Here is an 18,892-nt window from a genome sequence, read left to right on the forward strand (position 1 = left end):
ATCACATTTTAATCCTAAAAAGTCAATCTTGATACTATTCACTTTACCATTTATTTTGTCATTATCATTAAAACTCAAAATTTTCAAGTCATTTTCATTAGTTTTCATTTTTTATTTTAAATGGAAGCAGAATGATTAGAGTTTTTCAATTGAATCACATAATTTATCAACCACAAGGTTACTACCTTCTGTGTAGGTGTGTAGCTACCTTTCTCATGCGTTGTACCACATATAGAGTGAAGTAAAACCTCAACCCAATGCCAATGTGACTGGACGGTGATTCACACATTCATTTTTATCTCACACACCCCATGTTGATTTTTATCTTTTGATCTTCTTCAATTCATTTGACCCGCATACCGAAAACTAGCGGGGGTAAAAAAAAGTGTGTGGTAAGCACCACCCATGTCAGTATTACTGAGTTTGTAGATACATTGTTTGACTGTTAATTCGCCTTCGATATATTCATTTGTTCATCAAATTGTGTACTTTCTTCCAAAATCCAGAAAACCCTTTTTCATGTAACATTTTACTTTCAATTTGGATCAACTTTTTTCGTATATTCCTTCAACACGCATTAAATCTTGTGAGTTATCCAATTCTAGATACGAAACAAGCCCTTAGTAATCGGTGCTCATATCAAATTTTGAGAAGTATATATCTTTTGAAGCTCATTTCGAGGTTATATTCCAAATTAAATGGAAATCTGCAGACCAACATTTTCCATTTGACACCCGAAAACCAGCCCGTGACTAATACTAGAGCTGGTTGAATTCATTATCAGAAAACAAGTAACTGGAACTATACAGCCATGAATCAATACGAATATCGGGAGTTCGACAGCGGCCCCCGGAAACATCTCAACGAACACGGAAAGAACACAAGGAGCTCTCAACGATTACATCTAATTCAGGTATTGCTCCACTATTGCATCACAGTAATTAACCGTGCATGGTTATCCTATTTGTAAAGATTTGCACAATATATCATCTCTATTGCACAAGATGTGACTTTTTGGAAGAAAAATGCAGGCAATATCATATGGCGTACCTCTTTGCTTCGGCTCAAAAATGTCACAGTAGTTGAACTGCTGCAATGGACGGGATTTTCTCCCTCAACTTCTGCGTGACCGCCACCCTGACAGTCATTACCCCAGCAGCTGGACCTGTGATACGCACCTTCACTATAGGATCCTCGATTGTCACAAGTTCAAGAGAGCCACCTGCTGCCCCTACTAAGTAGGGTCTAATTTCTTCAAGTACCTGAAACAAAATTGTACATATAAATACATAAGATGGAAACCTTAAATCAAGAACCAAACTTCCTCAACTTTTCGGTAACTTGGGTTGGTATTATACTTGGAACTCAGTCTCAACGTGAAATTCGTAGTAGCCTTCATCAAATATACAATGGACCTTGGGAAAGACTACAAATCAAAGTTATTGGCAAAGATGAGCTCCCCCAGCAGTGTAATAAATCAACTAAGCAAACAATGCAAGGTTTGTTTATTGATAGATAGTGATAAACGGAAAAGGATTCAGAATCCCCAGAAATTATGAGACAAATGAAACAAACACCGCTAAACAATTTTCTTATATATTGTACTGGTTCAATTTTCTATGTCAAATTCAAATAAACTCAGAAATACTTTTTTCTTAAACCTAAACCCCTAAGTCGGAGTAGTGCAAACTACCTACATGGACCATCTAATGGAAAGCCCTTCTACTTTATGCGTGAAGCAGAAAACATGAAAAAGTATATCCAATTTTATTACTAAATGGGTGTGATTACGACTTCAAAAGAAATATTACCTTCTCTATATTTTCTTCATTCAGCTCAAGCCCTGTTTCTTCGTCAGCTATTGCTTCCACTGCAACTATTTCAGGGATCTTTTCCATTAAACGACGCTCAATACCCATTTTCATTGTCACAACAGAGCTTGGACAGGAGCCACATGCTCCCTCTAGCTTCAACTGCACTACATTTCCGTCAATCTCATGTAACGACACATTTCCTCCGTCAGAAATGAGATATGGCCGGATTTCATCCAATACACTTTCAACATTCTCTGCAGTCAGTGGCAATTCGACCACTGAATTCGGAGTAGCAACCGCCTTAACAACTGTACAACAATAAAATATAGATGACCATCAAACATCCAACTAGGGAAATTATGAACAGTGAATCTGGCAAAGGTGGAGTTCATGTCCTTATTTAACATACATATTGGATATGACTATTTTTTTTTATCCGGAAGAATAAGTTGTCGACGTTGCAAATTAAAGAGCAACTGTGGACGTCCCATGATGTCTTCTTACTCGTAAGACTTCACAAGGGTTCCATACCCTAAAATTTCTAACAAAACAACTCCATCTTTGGGTTATCGTACTAACTAATCATCAGATTTATCAGTCGTTACTTTCAACCTAACACTCAATTTGGGAATATTCATGCAACGTCACTGGATTAACTCACACCAGCATCCACAAAGCAAGAAAAGCATGGCAACCATTGACAACAAAGTTCATGTTGCAAGTTGCACAAGGTACACAGAATTACAAAATCATAATATATTTTCATCAAAAAGTGCGTAGTATATCAATGTTGAATTCTACAGTTGATTCAGTCCGACGTGTGTGGTTAATTGAGTTCAATCAAACATTATAGCAAAATAGAACAGCCGAGAAAAGCTACAAAAGAAATCATTAAAGGCTCATTTGGAAGTGCTTTAAAAAATGACTGAAAGCACTTTTGGTGAAATTGTTTTTTGGGATCCAAAAGCAATTGAAGTGTTTTCTGCAAGAAACACTATTTATACACTTTTTCCAAGATGCACTCTAAGTATTTTCAGAATTCACTTGCATTTTTACTAAAAATTGATTCTAAAAGCAGAAGCCCTCATATTCGTATATTACAATCTTAAATTGTATCCTATACGAATTGATTCTAAAAGCAGAAGCCCTCATATTCGTATATTACCATCTTAAATTACGACAATAAATAAATAAAATCAATGTTGGAGCAGTCGAATTTAATTATATCAGATTGAAAAATACAGCCGATGCCTGCAAATCAACCAAACATTAATTGATTGATTACAAACACATATACAGATATATATATATATATATATATATATATATATATAAAATGCGTAAAAATGATTGATTTCGAAATAAAAAAGAAACTGACCTAGGCTGCGTAAAGGTGAAGGTAGCCGAACCCGTGAACTAGGCCGCACCAGATCACGCCCCCTACCGGAAGATACACAGAAGCCTGAACCTCCAAACAATAAACTACAACTCTGCAGGAAAATTAAAAATGAAAAGTCAGAAATTAAAAGAAAAAATAGAAGAAGCAATTGAATTGATTTGTTTCTGGAAGTGAAGGGAAATCGAGGAAAACCGTGGAAAGTCGTTGTTGGAGTCTGCAGTACGGCGGCGAATTGAGAAGCACCGCTCTCATCTCGAATTAAAGGTACGGCTGTGATTTCTTCTCTGTTTTTCTTTTCTTTTCCCTTCTTTTTGGATTTTCTCAGGAACCAAACAGGTACGTCGCAGAAGAAGCAGCTCGGGGTACCGCCGGGGAGGTTGCTTTTGTTTTGTTTCTGTCTCAGGGGTAAAATGGGAAACTAGGAAATTTGTTTCGATCCCATACGTAGGAAATTCACGAGTAATTTAATCAACGGTGATGAGAAAGATAACAAGTGCTACCAGCCTACTGCCATCTGTTCTCCCGAAAAATTGACGGACCTGGCTTCTCTCCACCCACTTCTCGTATATTATCATCTCTTTTTATTTGTGCGGTCATGATTGAAATATGTCAATATTTTATATTACTACTGTTTTTTATCTTATTATCTTTATAAAAAAATTAATATAAAATATTAACGTGACTTAACCGTGATCGCACAAAATAAAAAATGTATAAAAAGTGGGAGCCGGGTCCAAAATTGACTGCTCAAAAACACTTTTCGGGTTTTAATTGGATTCGAACCTTTTGTTTTGGTAAGTTTCATGGTATGCTGCCACGTGACAGACGTATTCCTTTTTTTTTTTTTTTTTGGTTGTTGGCCACGTATGATTTTAAAGGTAATTCTCACTTTACCGCATGAAATATCGCGTTTTTCAAATTTTTATACATTAATTTTTTTTAGAAGTGTTATTAGTATTTCAAAAAATTTATTTTACATTCTTCACAAGTATAATTTTTTTTTCAAATATAAAAAGTTTGGAGTATAGAATGAGATTTTTAGAGTGTCAATAACAATTTTCATTTCTGTTAAATGAGTTTTATATCTAAAGTGAAAATAGTTGGACACTTTTATATTGCTGTTAGACTTTTCGAATCTCTGTTAACGCGTGACCTAGCATACATGTGAACAATGACTAGGCACTACATGTCACTGTGGGCCCATGTGGATGATAAAAAATTAAAAGAAATTAATTCCACTTAGACTATCTTCAAAGGAGATGTCAAATTTTAAACATAAAATTTAAATTTGGAGGCTTATGTGGCACATTGATCTTTTTATAAATTTTGTTCTTCAACCATATGTCAAATTTAAACTATTATTTATTACATTATTTACTTTTTAAAGTGGTAATTAGTATTTTAAAACAAAAGATACCTATTAAAATTATAAAAAGTATTTATTAATTACTAAAAATAGATTTGAAGCTGCTGTCTAATTTGACAGCAACTTCCTCTGCTGTCTTTTCATGTTATGCCACATAGGAATTGGCATTTGGGTTGGAAACCACTAGTAATGTCTTTTATTACTGTTATTGTTGATGTGGACTTTTTGACATCTCCTTTGAAGATGCTCTTAGAGCCACAGTGACGCCTAACACAAACCAAGGGTTCATATCACTAATTTTAACTTTTGTGATGTCTAGTACATTTCGTTGGTTCACCTTACACAAACCAAGAGCCCGGATCTCTCTTTCCCTTTCTTCAACGGCCCAAATCTCTAAATCCTTAGACTTCAAACAAATTAACCTTTTTTTTCAAATTGACTTGTTTGGATGTGCTTTTTAACTAACTGAAAACGTTTTTGGTGAAAATGTTTTTAAAACCAATCATTAGTAAAGATGCAAGTAAATCCTGGAGAAACACTTAAAGTGCTTCCTGAAAGAAGCACATAACTGGTGCTTCTTGTAGAAAACACTTTAAGTGCTTTTAAAACCCAAAAATATTTTTTCTAAAAGCATTTTCAGTTATTTTAAAAGCACATCCAAAAGTGTCTTGGCCTCCAATGTATCAAAGCTCTGTTTCAAATGTGAATGTTTAACTTTTTTTTTTTTTAACAAACAATATTACTACATTAAGGGAAGGATGATGGACTTAACCTCACAATGGACTAACAATAATGTGTTTCAAATTAGCATTTGGCGAAAATCGAACTTAGAAACGAGAGCAGAATTAACAAATACTGCTTAATTAGATCACATACAAATTTGAAAACAATATCAAACAAACATTTGCAATTTCAATACAACAAAGTACATGATATCACATATATTTCCCATGCAAGTATTTTTCTTCCCCTTTTGGATTGATGATATATCGAAGAAATTAAACACGATTTAAATCAAGATTTAGTAGTACAACTGCGGAGACGAATAAAGAGGGTTACGAAAACTAGTGGACGACCCTTTTCTCCAGCAAAGTAAATCTTGCACCAGAGGGACAATAGGCTTCTTCTTCATTGGTTTCTTCTCTCCTTTCCCTCCGAGGTGGTCGTAGCCGGCTCCGACAGGATCGTAGCCGGCTCCTCCTTGTTTCTTAGTAGTTCCAATGTTCAATATTTGAGCCAAAGACGTAGAGTCCTCCATCCTTATCATCCACTCCCTCTTGTTCCTCTCTTCAACATTCTCTCTCAGATTTGGTGATGATCTTGTAGTTGTAGCCACTTGCAGCACGTTGCTCGCCTTTGCCGCCGCAGCTGCCTCTGCTCGAGCCAGCTTGGACATGTTCTTGTGAAGCTCCGCGTTCAGCGACGCCAACGCGACCTCGGTTTCCGACTCTCTCTCCTTCAGCATTTTCAGCTCCACCTTCGTTTCCTCCAGCTCCGCCTCAAGCTTCTTTAGAGTGTCCATAACTGCTACTTTCTCCTCGCGATCAACATCACTACTATTTTTTACTTCTTCGCTTTCTTCATAATTCGGCGGCGACAAGTTCCCTGACGGAGGAGTAGTAGGTCTGCTTTGGACAATATTATTGGTGCATGGCGGTTTAGGGGATGAAAACATTTCTCTGAGAAGAAGCCGCTCGCCGAGGATGGCGACGGCTTCTTTGACAGAGTTGAATTGTCGGGAAGTGTCGACAATGGCGTGGTGATCGTTAACATGGAGTGGGGTTGGGGCAGCTGCTCCTCCCGCTGGGTTTTCTTGAGGAAGCTGCGGGGAGTGCTGGGTTTCCGATTCCATGGATATGTCCTGATGGAAAATGGTGTGTAGGAATCGAGGACATGAAGATATATTTCATGATGATTGGGTAGGGTTTGGTTGGCATGGGCTTTCTTTGCTTGCACTTCAAAATTTGACAGAGTGAGAGTCTGTTTCAAGGTTGAGACAAAATAGGGTGGATGAGGACACCATAACTACTTATTGAAATTTGTATTGATCTGGTAACCTTGTCTTCAGGTTCTATAACTTAAAGCAAGATGTGCTCCTTTCTTAACTGTAATCGCTCAAGTGCAGAAGTTAGCAGTGCATTCGACACCACCAGTACATCTATTTTACTCGCCTGACTGAGCTTAGTTGCGAGTTGACACACCCGCATTCACAAAAGAACGTAGTTAGCTCATAATTACTCGACATGTGCGCCACGTAGGCTTTATAATTTATAGGGTCAAGAATTTCCCAAGATATAAGTCTCCTTATACTTAAAAAAAAAACATGATTGTATTGTGATATATAAATTGTAAAATAAAATGACAAATAAATGGTAAAGTATTAGAATATATTGAAAACATGGGAAACAAACATATAATGTGTTTATCTAAGTATTCTTTACAATTTATTGAAAAATAAAATGCAAAATGAAAATTATCTATTTTTTGTCTAAATGAGGGTTGCGACCTAAGTAGGTGCCTAAGTTGGCCTAGGTGGGGCAAACGGGCTCCTATATAGATCGGGGCGCTCTTTCTAACGCTAGAGATTAATCAGAATGATGACGGTCATATAGCGCCTAAGACGGAAATTTTTAGATACAAAAAGTAAAAAAAAATCCCCACCGTCATCGTTAATCCGTATGGCTTCATCATAAATAACCTAATTAGTGTGTAATGCTGCTTCAAGTTTCCTAATCAGAATTTAAAATAGTCATACTACTTGCTAACATAATAATCATACCATGAACCATATTTACCAAAGAGCTAATACGATGATAAATAGACAATTCTTTAGGTAATAACTGAAATCATGATTATGCATTTGATTAAATAATTTTCCAACTTTAATTTTTATTTGGGTTTACAATTGGTAACGCTGGTGGATTAGAAGAGTAATGTATTTCTGGTTAATAATAAATAAATAAAAAAAGAGAGAAAAAAATAAAAAGAAAATAATAATTACTCATCTGGTCATAACCATCACATGGTGACTCAGTGGTTGGGACAAACCGTATTTCACACGTCACGTCTTGAGTTCGATTTAGAGTATCTCTAAAGGAAATGTCAAATTTTAAACATAAAATTTAAATTTGACAACCTATGTGGTATTTTGACATATTTTAAAGTTTTATTGTCAACCCGATATATCAAATTAAATTATTATTTTATTATATTATAAAATAAATGATTAAATTAATAAAAACTTAATAAAAGACATTTAATAATTATGAAATTCAGACCGTTCATCATTTCTTTTTAACAAGAGACACCGTTCACTTACCTTGATTGAACAAAAGGGAAACGGGTCAACAACAACATTAATTGCAATGATGATCGAACAAAAGGTCACCGTACACTTACCTCGATTAAACCATTTATTTTCAAATTTGACAGCAATTCTCTTGCTGCCAATTCATGTCATCGCCACATATGATTTGATATTTCTGTTGGAGAACATTAGTGTGATCTTTATTTTACTGTTATACCTTATATGGACATTTTGACATCTCCTTTAGAGATGTTTTTATAGTGCTAGTGAATTGCAAATGGTGGTAAAAAATAGATTGAAATGTTTATCGATCTCCGAAAAAATAGAATATTGTGGCGAACTCATTCTTTTATTAAAAAAAATGAAAATTACCTAGTTGGCCACAATGTTGTATCCAACTCCCTCATTCACTGATCAGTTGCGCAAGGTATAAAATATCGATAATATCGGAAATATCGGTAGTCCAAAAATACGGAAATATCGATGGAAATATCGGGATATTATCGATATCGATAAAAATTGAATAAAAACCACGGAAATTGTAAGAAAAACTTGGAAATTTTTATTGAAACTTTGGAGAATGTTTATTTAGTCAATTATCTATTAGTTTATCAAAAAAAATTAGAAGTAAATGCATTACATGATGGATTTAACTGATTTAAGTTGATTATACATCGAGCTGGCAAACACTGTGAGTGTAGAAAATATGTAGTAATTAATGAAAGAAGTTAAAACACTACTGACAATTTGCATATTGATATTTTCACGGAGACATAATTTAAACATTACTGACAATTTACAGTTTAACGTCAATTTTTATATTAATATTATAAAATATTATGTCAAAAACACGAAATGACATACTTCGTCGTTTCGTAAAATCTCAAATAATAATCACCTCCTTCTCTCTTATAGTGGTCTCTTCCAAGTCCCCACTTCTTCACTCCAAAGTCCTTCCTCATTCCCACAACTTTTAATTATTTTTCGCTGTCTCTCTCTCTCTCCTCCCTGCTCGTCACTCTCTTCAGATCCCACTCTCTCTGCAAATCCCAAATTCCTGATCGCCCCTCTCTCTCTCTCTCTCTAAAATCCATTCCGTCAGGGAATCAAAATCCCATCTTTTTCATTCACATACAAAACCTACACACATATTTATAGATCTGCTGCTCCTCCTCCCATGGCTTCCACCGGGAATCAAAATCCGCCCCCGTAGCAGCAACCGCCGCCCTCGGCCGCTGCTGCGTCGTTTCCCGCCGCTTCCACTCCCTCGTCCCCTAAGTCGAAAACGTTGTCGTCCGTGTCGACTGCTCCGCCTCCTCGTCTTCCTCCTCCGACAAGTCTCGGACCCCCTAGATCGGAGTCTAGGGTCCTGTTTTACAGTCGGCCGGAGCTGTAGAAGCTCCGGCGTTCTTCTCCGAGTAGCAGTTCAAAAAATATCGTGATATTTTGACGAAAACCATTTGGATACCTATTTAAATATCCATTGCGCGAAAAACCGATAATATCGGCATTTTCTTCCATGTTTCTAACTAAAACTAGATATATTTTATTTTTGATATTTACGTTTGAGTAATGAATTAAACATTTTAAGTTATCTTATGCATTTTCTTTGAGTGGTTTTTTTTTTTTTTTGTACTTTTCGACTTGGGTTAGCGATTAAACCCGATAGTTGTGATTGTATGTGTAAATTTAGGGTAGTACTATTCACACACCAATTTTTACTTTTCACACACCATATATTCTTTGTTTTCGACTATCAAATTGAATGAATAGAAGAAGAAGATCAATGACAAAAAATTAACAAAAGTGTGTAAGAGATAAAAATAGGTGTGTGAATAGTTATAGCAAGTAATTACATGGACGTTTCCAATTTCAAGCCTCCAAGTGGAGTTGGGAGGCCATGGATAGAGCATTAGAGCTTTTGCCTTAGGTACTATAGGTACGAGTTTTCTTTAGAGATCGGACGTCCTTCCTTTGTTAAAGATTCAGTCCATTAACAAGTTGTCGATATAGTATATTATATATATCAACAAGGTTAGTATATAACATGTCAATAGTAGAATGCATTATTTTATTATCGATACAAAATCCGTTATTTAACAAAGCACAGAAGTTTTGTGCTGAATTACTATTATAGGTACCGTGAATACAAGGAATGAAACAGACACATTGGCATTGAAGTCAACACATCAGAATCTTATTAATACACACATACAAAATTTGTTTGAATCGAATGCATAAACAAACATTCAAGTTGGTATTTTTGCAGGTGTATTTGCAAACTTCCATGAGCAGCTAATGAAACTGTCACTAGTTCTTTCCCCTGCCGCCGCGTTGACAGGTACCGCATCAGAAATCTCTTTCACATCATCTTCAGTGAGTGTCAATCTCAGTGATCCGATATTACTATCGAGATTTTTTATCTTTGTCGTCCCTAAAAGAATACAATGAGATGTAAGCATGCTTAGTTTTTAAGTTGATTGAAAATGGTCCATCCAGTTAGTAAGTTAATACGAACGTACCAGGGATTGGTACCACACCATCACCTTGGCTAAGAATCCAAGCTAGGGCAACTTGTGCAGGGCTGCATCTGTGCTTTTCGGATAACTTTTGTACGTTGCCAAAAATGACCTTGTTTTTCTCTAAGTTGTCTCCTGTTAAACGAGGATAGTAACCTGACGCCTGATAACAAATTGATTAGCCATCAAATAACCATGTTTAGCCTCATAAATTATCAAATCACAACTCCCTTACCAGAAAACCACTTGTAGGCAGACCTTCGACAGCTCCCCTGCCACCGAAAAATCCCTGACCAAGCGGGCTGTATGGCACTATCCCGATTCCAAGTTCCCTGTGGTTCCAACAAACACGACAAAATTTTATCACATTGATCATTATTAACTCATACAAGACATAAAAGAGCAAAGGTTAACTAATTGAAAAAGCAGTATTTGTTGGGAAAACGTTTTTTTTTTATGGATCTTGCTATCAATGGACTATGATACGCTAACAATCAACCAGACAAAACGTAGTTACCTGCAAAGCGGGACAATTTCTTCCTCAATATCGCGAGTCCAAAGCGACCACTCCATTTGTATAGCTGTGATGGGATGAACTGCATGAGCCCTCCTTATTGTGTCCGGGCTAGCTTCCGATAATCCAATGTACTTTATTTTTCCCTCTTCAACCAACTTCTTTAGCTCCTCCATCTGCCCTTACAAAAATAGTAAGCAAGCGAGAAACAAAAAAATGGAAAAGATGCTTCACATTAAACTTCAAAAGTGGGGGGAAAATTTGTAACACTTACAGTGTCCTCTATGGGGACTGTTGTATCAATACGGTGTTGATAGTAAAGATCAATGTAGTCCACGCCGAGGCGCTTCAGGCTAGCCTCACAGCAGGAGCGGACATATTCAGGAGTGCCATTTACAAACACCTGATTTGGTTGAAATTTTACGATACCAAACTTCGTAGCCAACTGAACTTTGTCTCGTGGCAACTGCTTCAATGCCTGAAGTTAAACCGATTGAAGGCAACGTAAATGACCAACAATAAAAGCATACGAACAATCCAGATTATGCAAGGAGCCATTGCTTGCCGTACAAGGCAAATCAAAACCTGGAATTATGGAAAGACTAATTTGGGAGCAAAGTTTACCTTTCCAACCAAAACTTCATTAATATGAGGTCCATAAAGATCTGCTGTATCGAAGAATGTAACTCCCTTATCGTATGCGTGCTTGATGATCGATATGCCAAGCTCTTCGGGGACTGGATCATTGAAGATTCCGGTAAGCCCCATACACCCAAATCCCAACTTGGAAACCTGCATAACAAATGAATTCACAATTTGCATTTTGCAACAAATCAATGTGAAATAGTGCTACTTTTTATTCGGAAGGAAACAAAAAACATAACCGAATTGCAGAAACGATAAGCTAGAGTAAAAAAATGTGAAATCGTTTCACCTCGAGTCCCTGAGTTCCGAGTTGCACTCTTGGAATTTGAACTTTCTGCTCCTCCGCCATTCTGCTTCTTCTTCTTCAATCTTTCTGCGCTCTTGGAATTTTGGTGAAGGGAGAGCGAATTTAAAGGCGTTTTAAGCACTAAACTTCATGTGGTCATTGCTTACATCAGTGTATCTTTAAGATCACTGAGTGCGTCATTAAGGAACTCAACTTTGTAATGTTGACTTGAGTCCCTATTCAAATAGGAATGTGAATATAAATATAATTATTTGATTGTGTTTCCTAGTTAGTCCAGTATTCATTTACTTTCTTTGTGCTGCAAGATGTGCGGCGCATGTATTTATATGTTTCCTCTGAGAGTGAGAAGAATATAGAATTGAGATTAAAACCTAAACATAACTTTTATCTTCTTCTCCTGATCCAAATTTTGGTCAATGCTCCAAAACCTCCAAATTGGAACAACTCAATATCAAATCCTCCACCGTCGGATTGAGTCCTAATTATAAGACGTTGATATTCATCTACGGATAATGCTACCAAGGTCATATATTTAAAATATATTTATAAATTATAAGACGTTGTTTTGTTTTTGATAACTGAAGTATTCCTTAAGTGTTGATTAACGTACTTATTTTCTACTAGTGACACATCACATAAATTGCAATTTTGGTCTAAAAAGTTGATCTACCTAGCATTATACTCATTCATCTAGATATAACCTAATAAACTAATGATACTGGTTTTCATTACGAGACTCATACATTTACAGTTGATAGTTACTCACGTGCATATGAGATATGATTTTACGCTCAAACTATTTATGTGAGGTTGAGTATAGTTATTTGAATTTTGAGTCCTAATTATAAGACGTTGATATTCATCTACGGATAATGCTAGCAAGGTCATATATTTAAAATATATTTATAAATTTGTAGACATCGAAATTTCGGTGAAATAAATGTTGACCAATAGTTACAATTTCAATACTCACGTGTCATATAAATTTTACACGTAGCGTGTAACTAAATGAAAAATCAAAATAAATTAGAAAAGTCATCAAGCAGGACACGTGTCAACACCTGGCATAAACGATTTATTTCATCTTAATATTATATTCAAAAAATTAGGCCTTGGAAAATTCTATAAATAGAAGCCAATTTCATTCATTTAAAGGGACAAGTTCATATTACACCTTGAAGCTCTGAAGCTCTGAAACTCCGAAGCTCTCAAGCATCCAGGTTCCCGAAGAATCAAGAAAGCCTTCTTCGTTCTTCGTTCATCGTTCTTCCAAGATCAAGCCCCGACGACCCTTTTGAAGAACTTCCACCAATTCAAGATCAAGCCCCAAAGGTCCTTGAAGAACTTCTACCAATTCAAGATCAAGCCCCGACGGGCCTTGAAGAAAGTGTTCATCGTTCATCATCCGTTCATCCTAAGATCAAGCCCCAACGGCCATTTGGATCAACAATGTCGACAAATCCACACATCCAACCGTCCTTCAAGATCAAAGCCCAAAAGCCCTTGAAGGTCCGTTCATCACCGTTATTCAAGATCAAGCCCAAAAGCCCTTGAAGATCCGTTCATCACTGTTCTTCAAGATCAAGCCCAAAAGCCCCTTGAAGATCCTTTCATCACCGTTATTCAAGATCAAGCCTCAACAGCCCTTGAAGAAACGCTCATCCTCAAGATCAAGCCCCAACGACTCCTTGAAGATCTGCTCAAATCCACCTTCAAGATCAAGACCACGGCCCTTGAAGAACGTTCATCCCTAGATCAAGCCTAACGGCCCTTTGGATCAATCACACATCCACAAATCAACACCTTACGGAGATCGAATCAGATGATCAAATTTGAGAGAGATTGTAACCCAAAATCATCAAATACAAATATTATTTTGTGCACGTTGTTCTTGTCTCTTTCGTTTCAGGAAAATTTCGTGTTTACAAAATTATAAGACGTTGTTTTTGATAACTGAATTATTCCTTAAGTGTTGATTAACGTACTTATTTCATATTGGTGACACATCATATAAATTGCAAATTTGGTCTAAAAAATTGATCTACCTAACATTACTCATTCATCTAGATATAACCTAATAAACTAATGATACTGGTTTTCATTACGAGACTCATACATTTACAGTTACTCACGTGCATATGAGATATGATTTTACGCGCAAACTATTTATGTGAGGTTGAGTATAGTTATTTGAATTTTGATCAATTATATATACATTGAAATTCTACTCTTGCAAGGCACCAGCCGGGAATCGAAACGGGTCTGTATCGTGGCAGGGTACTATTCTACCACTAGACCACTGGTGCTCACATGTCGGTTTCAGCTTAGGAGCTGAAGAAGAAATTAAACCGAATGTTGTCCTCAATTGCAAAAAGACACATTGGAGATTATTATCAAGTAGTCAGATAAGAAAAACGACTTCGGGGTCGAATTGAAAATATTCAAAAATACATAATGTCTTTTCTACCCTAATACAAGATGTAAAAGCCAAGGGCATTTTTGACTATCTAATTTTTTTATTTTCATGTAAAAGTATGAGTTATGACTAATGTATTAAATATCGATGATATCGGAAATATCGGTAATCCAAAAACACGGAAATATCGATGGAAATATCGGGATATTATCGATATTGATAAAAACAATATGGAAACCACGAAAATTGTAAGAAAAACTTGGAAATTTTTATTGAAACTTTGTAGGATGTTTATTTAGTCAATTATCTATTAGTTTATCACAAAAAATTGGAAGGAAATGCATTGCATGATGGATTTAACTGATTTAAGTTGATTATATAACGAGCTGGCAAACATTGTGAGTGTATTTGAAACTATCAAATTAGTCCTTTATCCTAATTAAATATGAACTCTATATCTAGATTTCGAAACCCTCTCAGGCTGGCAGCCCCCAGCACCCCTCACGTTTCTCTCTCTCTCCCCTACCCCGAGACCCCATTTCCTTCTCTCACTCACTTTGACTCTCTTTCTCTCTTCTCTGCATTGTCTCTCTCTCTCTCGAAACCTTCTTACCTCTATCCCTTTCTTGCCGTGACCCCACACACACACACGCAGCAGCACCATCTGCTCGACTCGAGCAGCTTGAGGACACCACCATCATCACACATCATCAGTCTTCTCTCTCCCGCCTCTGTGAGAATGGCGAAGCCCATAAATTCTCCGGCGAGTCTTCTTTGATTTTCTGGTTATGTAAGTCTCGGATCTCTCTCTCCGTGTTAGTGTGAAGCTCAAATTAGTTCGATCTGCTGCACTGCACAGCAGCAGAAGTCCTTCATTCACCACCGCAGAAAGAACAGACAGGGAGCGAGCGAGCGGAGGGGAGACACACCACACCCACCCCACCGTGACCTCCACCACAGTGGCGCACACTCCGGTGAGCACCATCACCACATGTAAGAGGCGCAAATCTTGGCAGCTGCGATGACGGACTTCCGTTCCGATGACGAAAAGAGAGACCGATATTATCGATAATATCGCGATATTTTGACGAAAACTAATTGGACCGCGAAAAACCGATAATATCGGCGAAAGCGTGGTTTTTTCAGTACACACACGCTTCTTTCCTTCTTCTTTCCTTCATTCCTGTATGCTCTCTGCAACAGAAGCTGTATCAGGAGAAGCAAGCATGGCGTCACTCTCTTACACGCGCCTCCTCTCTCTCCTCTCCCTCTTCATCCTCCTGTTCCTCTTCTCCCACCTGTCCTTCTCTCCCTCCTCCGTCCTTGCCGCCGACTCCCAATTCGAAGGATTCGACGATGGCGACGAAATCGATGACGCCGACGACGACGACTCCTCACTCCCTCTTCCCACTCGCATCCGCCCTTCCCTCACCACCACCTCCCAACCCGACCCGCCTCGCTCCCCTGAACCCTCCGTACCCGACACGGGTCCCAACCCGATTCCCGATTCGGATTCTCCGTCCACCGATCTTCCCAAACCTTCCTCCACCAGCTTCGATTATTGGGACGAAGACGAGTTCGAAGGCCTCCCCGTCCAACCGCAGCAGACACCGCCCCTCGACGACGCTGCAATTACCGAAAATGCCACTCCCTCCTCCGATTCCGATCCCAAACCCTCCGCCGATCCCAAGCCCCCGGCAGCTCCGAGATCCTTTGTTGTGGAGATCGCGTGCGGAGGGTTCCTTATCGTCTTCATCATCAACTACTTCACCGGGAAGCGGGTCAACGAGGATATCGCCCTAGCCTGGGCGGCGAAATTCGCCACCAAGGACTCGATTTTCGAGAAGAACTTCAGTCTTATGGGCGTCGGAGACGGCGACGACTCGCCCTTGCTGTTGAAGGAAGGTCAGAACGTGTTCAAGTTCTACGCGAGTGGGCGGAGGTGCTGCCAGGGGCTTCTGGCGACGATGGAGCTCAAAAGCCGCCACGATTTGATCTCCTCGATTTTCAACTTGGTGGTCCCCAGTAGGGACGAGATCAGTATCGAGGTTTATATGAACGATGATGCGATGGACCACGTGGTCTTCGCCTTGGCGAGGAAGAAGTCGGCCAAGGCAATGCAGAAGGAGGTTGGGGACTTGCAGAAGTTTGCCGGGATAGTGTCTCCGCCTACCGGAAGGAAGTGGGTTTCTGAGGACCTGGCGGTTATCTCCGAATCGAAGGAAGTGGCTGGTGATTTGATCACTGAGGCTGTGCTCGAACAGGTCAGTTCATTTTCGTATTGGTACAAAATCCGGTTTTCCTTTTCGTTGATTAATCTGTTTTATGATTGCATTTAAATGGTATTTGATTTGTGTGTTTACGTATTAGTTTGCACTTGAAATGAGTTTTCTTTCTAGTGTTTCGTAATTTTCGTGATCATATGCAATGTATTTGATTGTGTAATTTAATTTGTGTTTGAATGTAGTAGTAGATAGGCTGTATATGCACATATTCATCAGTAGAATAAGAGTATTTTTCTGCGATGATAATGCCGAACACCATATAAACTACAAAAGTGAAAAGCCAAACAACTTATGCTTTTCATAACAGTTGTTTTGATTCCATGAGGATGGCCAAATAGAGGTTCCAAGTCTCAATTTGTTAGGCGAAAGCAGGGAAAGGACCAGTAATTTAGTACTGTAAATGTGGAATTACATTACATTATCAATTTGGTATTGCTTTTTTTTAATTGTCTAAGGGTTTTCGACCTTTTTTCTTCATCTGTTTGGGCTTTATCTGTTTGACCAATACTGATTAAACCGCGCTTAAGACACGCTTTCCTGTTCGTTCATACATTTTTTACCACTAAGGTGTTAGTACTAAATTTTGTACTTTATATGTGGGAGTGCATAACTACCACTGAAGATATATAGATGGTATTGTTTTATCTTTTACGGTTAGATAGCGCAATTAATGTTAATAAAGGTCGATTTTTTATTTTTTGCTGAATCGATTATGGTGGTTGAGAAATTTGTATTACTTTTGCATCACTCTCACACATTGTTAAATGAAAGGTTGGCCGAACTCAATAATATCAGCCAACCTTTCAGTGTAATGGGGCACAAACTGGGTGCTTGTTTCATTGTGACCTGATGATTTTGTAAAACCTCGTTCTTATTTTTAATCTAAATTTGATTTCTAATGTTGGGTACTTCCCTTGTGTTTTCACTATCATGGTCGCCATAGCAAAGTCTTGCTCTTCATCAAATTTGTTCCAGTTAATAAAGGGTCTTGCATGTTTCTTTGGTCCTTTTTATCGTAAGTTCTCTCTTCTGTTCAATGTATCACTTGATCGAATTGCTTGGGATATTTAAAACCTTACGTTACCATACCAGAACATTCAACTTCATTGTGCTTCTGCCCTTTTACATTATTCCTCTTAGGTCCCATTCTGCCTGAATTATCCATCCTGTTTCTTGATTCCGTACATCCTTTTATTAATCGTTTACGCTTAGTTCCCCATTAATATGTCTGGCATTTGCAGGTTTTTGGTGAAAAGGCTTTTCAGAAATTTGGAAAGGGTTTCATCTACATGCATTTTTCAGATCAACATCCAGGCTCGCGAAAGAAGATGCTGTTGTTCAAGTTTGCCCTACCAGATGCCGGTAACATGGCTGATATGACTCGTCTGGTGGCCTTGGTACCTTATTATATTGATTTGATTGGGCGCTACAAGCTAAGCAGTCAGGTGGGTCAGCTTCCAGTAATATTGTGGAATCAAGTTTCGACAAAATGTCCATTTGGCCTTATTTTTTCTGTTTCTGATTGTTGCAGGTTCGATTCAAAACTGAAGCAATCAGATCAAAGGCGGCTCAAGAGGCTTACAAAGAACTCCAAAACGCTAGGCAAGAAGCATTGCAAAGAAAGAAGGCAGATCGGAAAAAGATGATGGAGGAGGCCGAGGCTAAGCTCAGTGCAGATAGTATTCGCAAGAGAGAAGCAAAAGAGCGTGCTCGACAGATGAAGAAGGCAATGCCGAAAGTAAAAATGACCCGTGCTAGCTAGTTCATGATACTACTCGTCATTTCTTTCCTCATCATCTTCGTTTTAACATCTCATGGTACCTTAGCCGAGTCATGCCCGCCATAAGTTTTGGTTCCGCCCCGTCGCGGCCTTGTACTGTAACTGTCTGAATTTGTTCGACTCTAACGTTACAACATGAGTAGGTTTTGAATCTGTACCAAAATTCAATGCTGCCGGAACTCCCCAGCATTTCTTTGTCGACATTTTCCGAAGCCACTGTTGTTACCTCGTCTTTGCGGGTTTTCAGGAGTTGTACCTAAGTTCATTTCTGCATAAACTCTTACGAAGGTATTTCTTTACCGAAAAGTGAATAGTTGGAGCAGAAAAACTGTTTTCGGGATAAATCAATAAAACTTTAATTTTCTGGATTAAAATTTAAGTTTTAATCCAACCATCGGAGTTGGTCTTAGTAAGAAAAGCTTCATCATTTGAAGGATGCGCATCCAAACACTCGCGCCTACAGGATGTTGCTGCTCCAGTCACGTGGGATAAATTTAATAGAGAGAATCAAAAGAACCGTATAATGCAACTAAATGGGAG

The 18,892-nt window shown here is 38.1% G+C and overlaps 4 protein-coding genes across 5 annotated transcripts; 1 reads left to right on the forward strand and 3 right to left on the reverse strand.

Moving 5' to 3' along the window:
* Nucleotides 1–719: 719 nt before the first annotated feature.
* On the reverse strand, nt 720–3,604 carry LOC126633463 (nifU-like protein 2, chloroplastic). Of its 2 annotated transcripts, XM_050304076.1 has the most exons (5): nt 3,406–3,604; nt 3,193–3,304; nt 1,812–2,122; nt 1,051–1,262; nt 720–960 (listed from the first exon to the last, which is right to left on the reverse strand). In XM_050304076.1, the coding sequence occupies exons 1-4, from the start codon at nt 3,463–3,465 to the stop codon at nt 1,074–1,076; spliced, it is 672 nt and encodes a 223-aa protein (XP_050160033.1). In that variant the 5' UTR covers nt 3,466–3,604; the 3' UTR covers nt 720–960; nt 1,051–1,073. The 2 variants fall into 2 exon arrangements, with proteins under 2 accessions (XP_050160033.1, XP_050160032.1); XM_050304075.1 differs by having other exon boundaries at nt 720–1,262; nt 3,406–3,601.
* A 1,802-nt stretch (nt 3,605–5,406) lies between these two features.
* LOC126631584 (uncharacterized) lies at nt 5,407–6,460 on the reverse strand. The gene has a single exon (XM_050301704.1). It carries the CDS (start codon nt 6,429–6,431, stop codon nt 5,601–5,603), a length of 831 nt encoding a protein of 276 aa, XP_050157661.1. The 5' UTR covers nt 6,432–6,460; the 3' UTR covers nt 5,407–5,600.
* A 3,480-nt stretch (nt 6,461–9,940) lies between these two features.
* LOC126631211 (probable aldo-keto reductase 1) lies at nt 9,941–11,958 on the reverse strand. Its single transcript, XM_050301383.1, has 7 exons — nt 11,854–11,958; nt 11,544–11,711; nt 11,194–11,397; nt 10,923–11,095; nt 10,641–10,737; nt 10,409–10,568; nt 9,941–10,320 (listed from the first exon to the last, which is right to left on the reverse strand). Exons 1-7 carry the CDS (start codon nt 11,911–11,913, stop codon nt 10,136–10,138), a joined length of 1,047 nt encoding a protein of 348 aa, XP_050157340.1. The 5' UTR covers nt 11,914–11,958; the 3' UTR covers nt 9,941–10,135.
* Nucleotides 11,959–15,415: 3,457 nt separating this feature from the next.
* On the forward strand, nt 15,416–18,726 carry LOC126632350 (uncharacterized protein At5g49945-like). The gene is made up of 3 exons (XM_050302732.1): nt 15,416–16,551; nt 17,814–18,017; nt 18,104–18,726. The coding sequence occupies exons 1-3, from the start codon at nt 15,475–15,477 to the stop codon at nt 18,332–18,334; spliced, it is 1,512 nt and encodes a 503-aa protein (XP_050158689.1). The 5' UTR covers nt 15,416–15,474; the 3' UTR covers nt 18,335–18,726.
* Nucleotides 18,727–18,892: the final 166 nt, after the last annotated feature.

Source organism: Malus sylvestris, chromosome 8 (genome assembly GCF_916048215.2).
Source record: "Malus sylvestris chromosome 8, drMalSylv7.2, whole genome shotgun sequence".
Taxonomy (NCBI): Eukaryota; Viridiplantae; Streptophyta; class Magnoliopsida; order Rosales; family Rosaceae; genus Malus; species Malus sylvestris.

Coding starts and splice junctions, on each gene's coding strand:
- LOC126633463 (XM_050304076.1), bottom strand. CDS start 3,465: ATGAGAGCGGTGCTTCTCAATTCGCCGCCGTACTGCAGACTCCAACAA. Junction 2,123..3,192: donor TTCACCTTTACGCAGCCTAG/GTCAGTTTCTTT, acceptor ATTGTTGTACAG/TTGTTAAGGCGGTTGCTACT. Junction 1,263..1,811: donor ATGAAGAAAATATAGAGAAG/GTAATATTTCTT, acceptor ATTTTGTTTCAG/GTACTTGAAGAAATTAGACC.
- LOC126631584 (XM_050301704.1), bottom strand. CDS start 6,431: ATGGAATCGGAAACCCAGCACTCCCCGCAGCTTCCTCAAGAAAACCCA.
- LOC126631211 (XM_050301383.1), bottom strand. CDS start 11,913: ATGGCGGAGGAGCAGAAAGTTCAAATTCCAAGAGTGCAACTCGGAACT. Junction 11,096..11,193: donor CAGTCCCCATAGAGGACACT/GTAAGTGTTACA, acceptor TTGTAAGGGCAG/ATGGAGGAGCTAAAGAAGTT. Junction 10,321..10,408: donor TGGTGTGGTACCAATCCCTG/GTACGTTCGTAT, acceptor GTATTCTTTTAG/GGACGACAAAGATAAAAAAT.
- LOC126632350 (XM_050302732.1), top strand. CDS start 15,475: ATGCTCTCTGCAACAGAAGCTGTATCAGGAGAAGCAAGCATGGCGTCA. Junction 16,552..17,813: donor CTGAGGCTGTGCTCGAACAG/GTCAGTTCATTT, acceptor TGGCATTTGCAG/GTTTTTGGTGAAAAGGCTTT. Junction 18,018..18,103: donor GCTACAAGCTAAGCAGTCAG/GTGGGTCAGCTT, acceptor TGATTGTTGCAG/GTTCGATTCAAAACTGAAGC.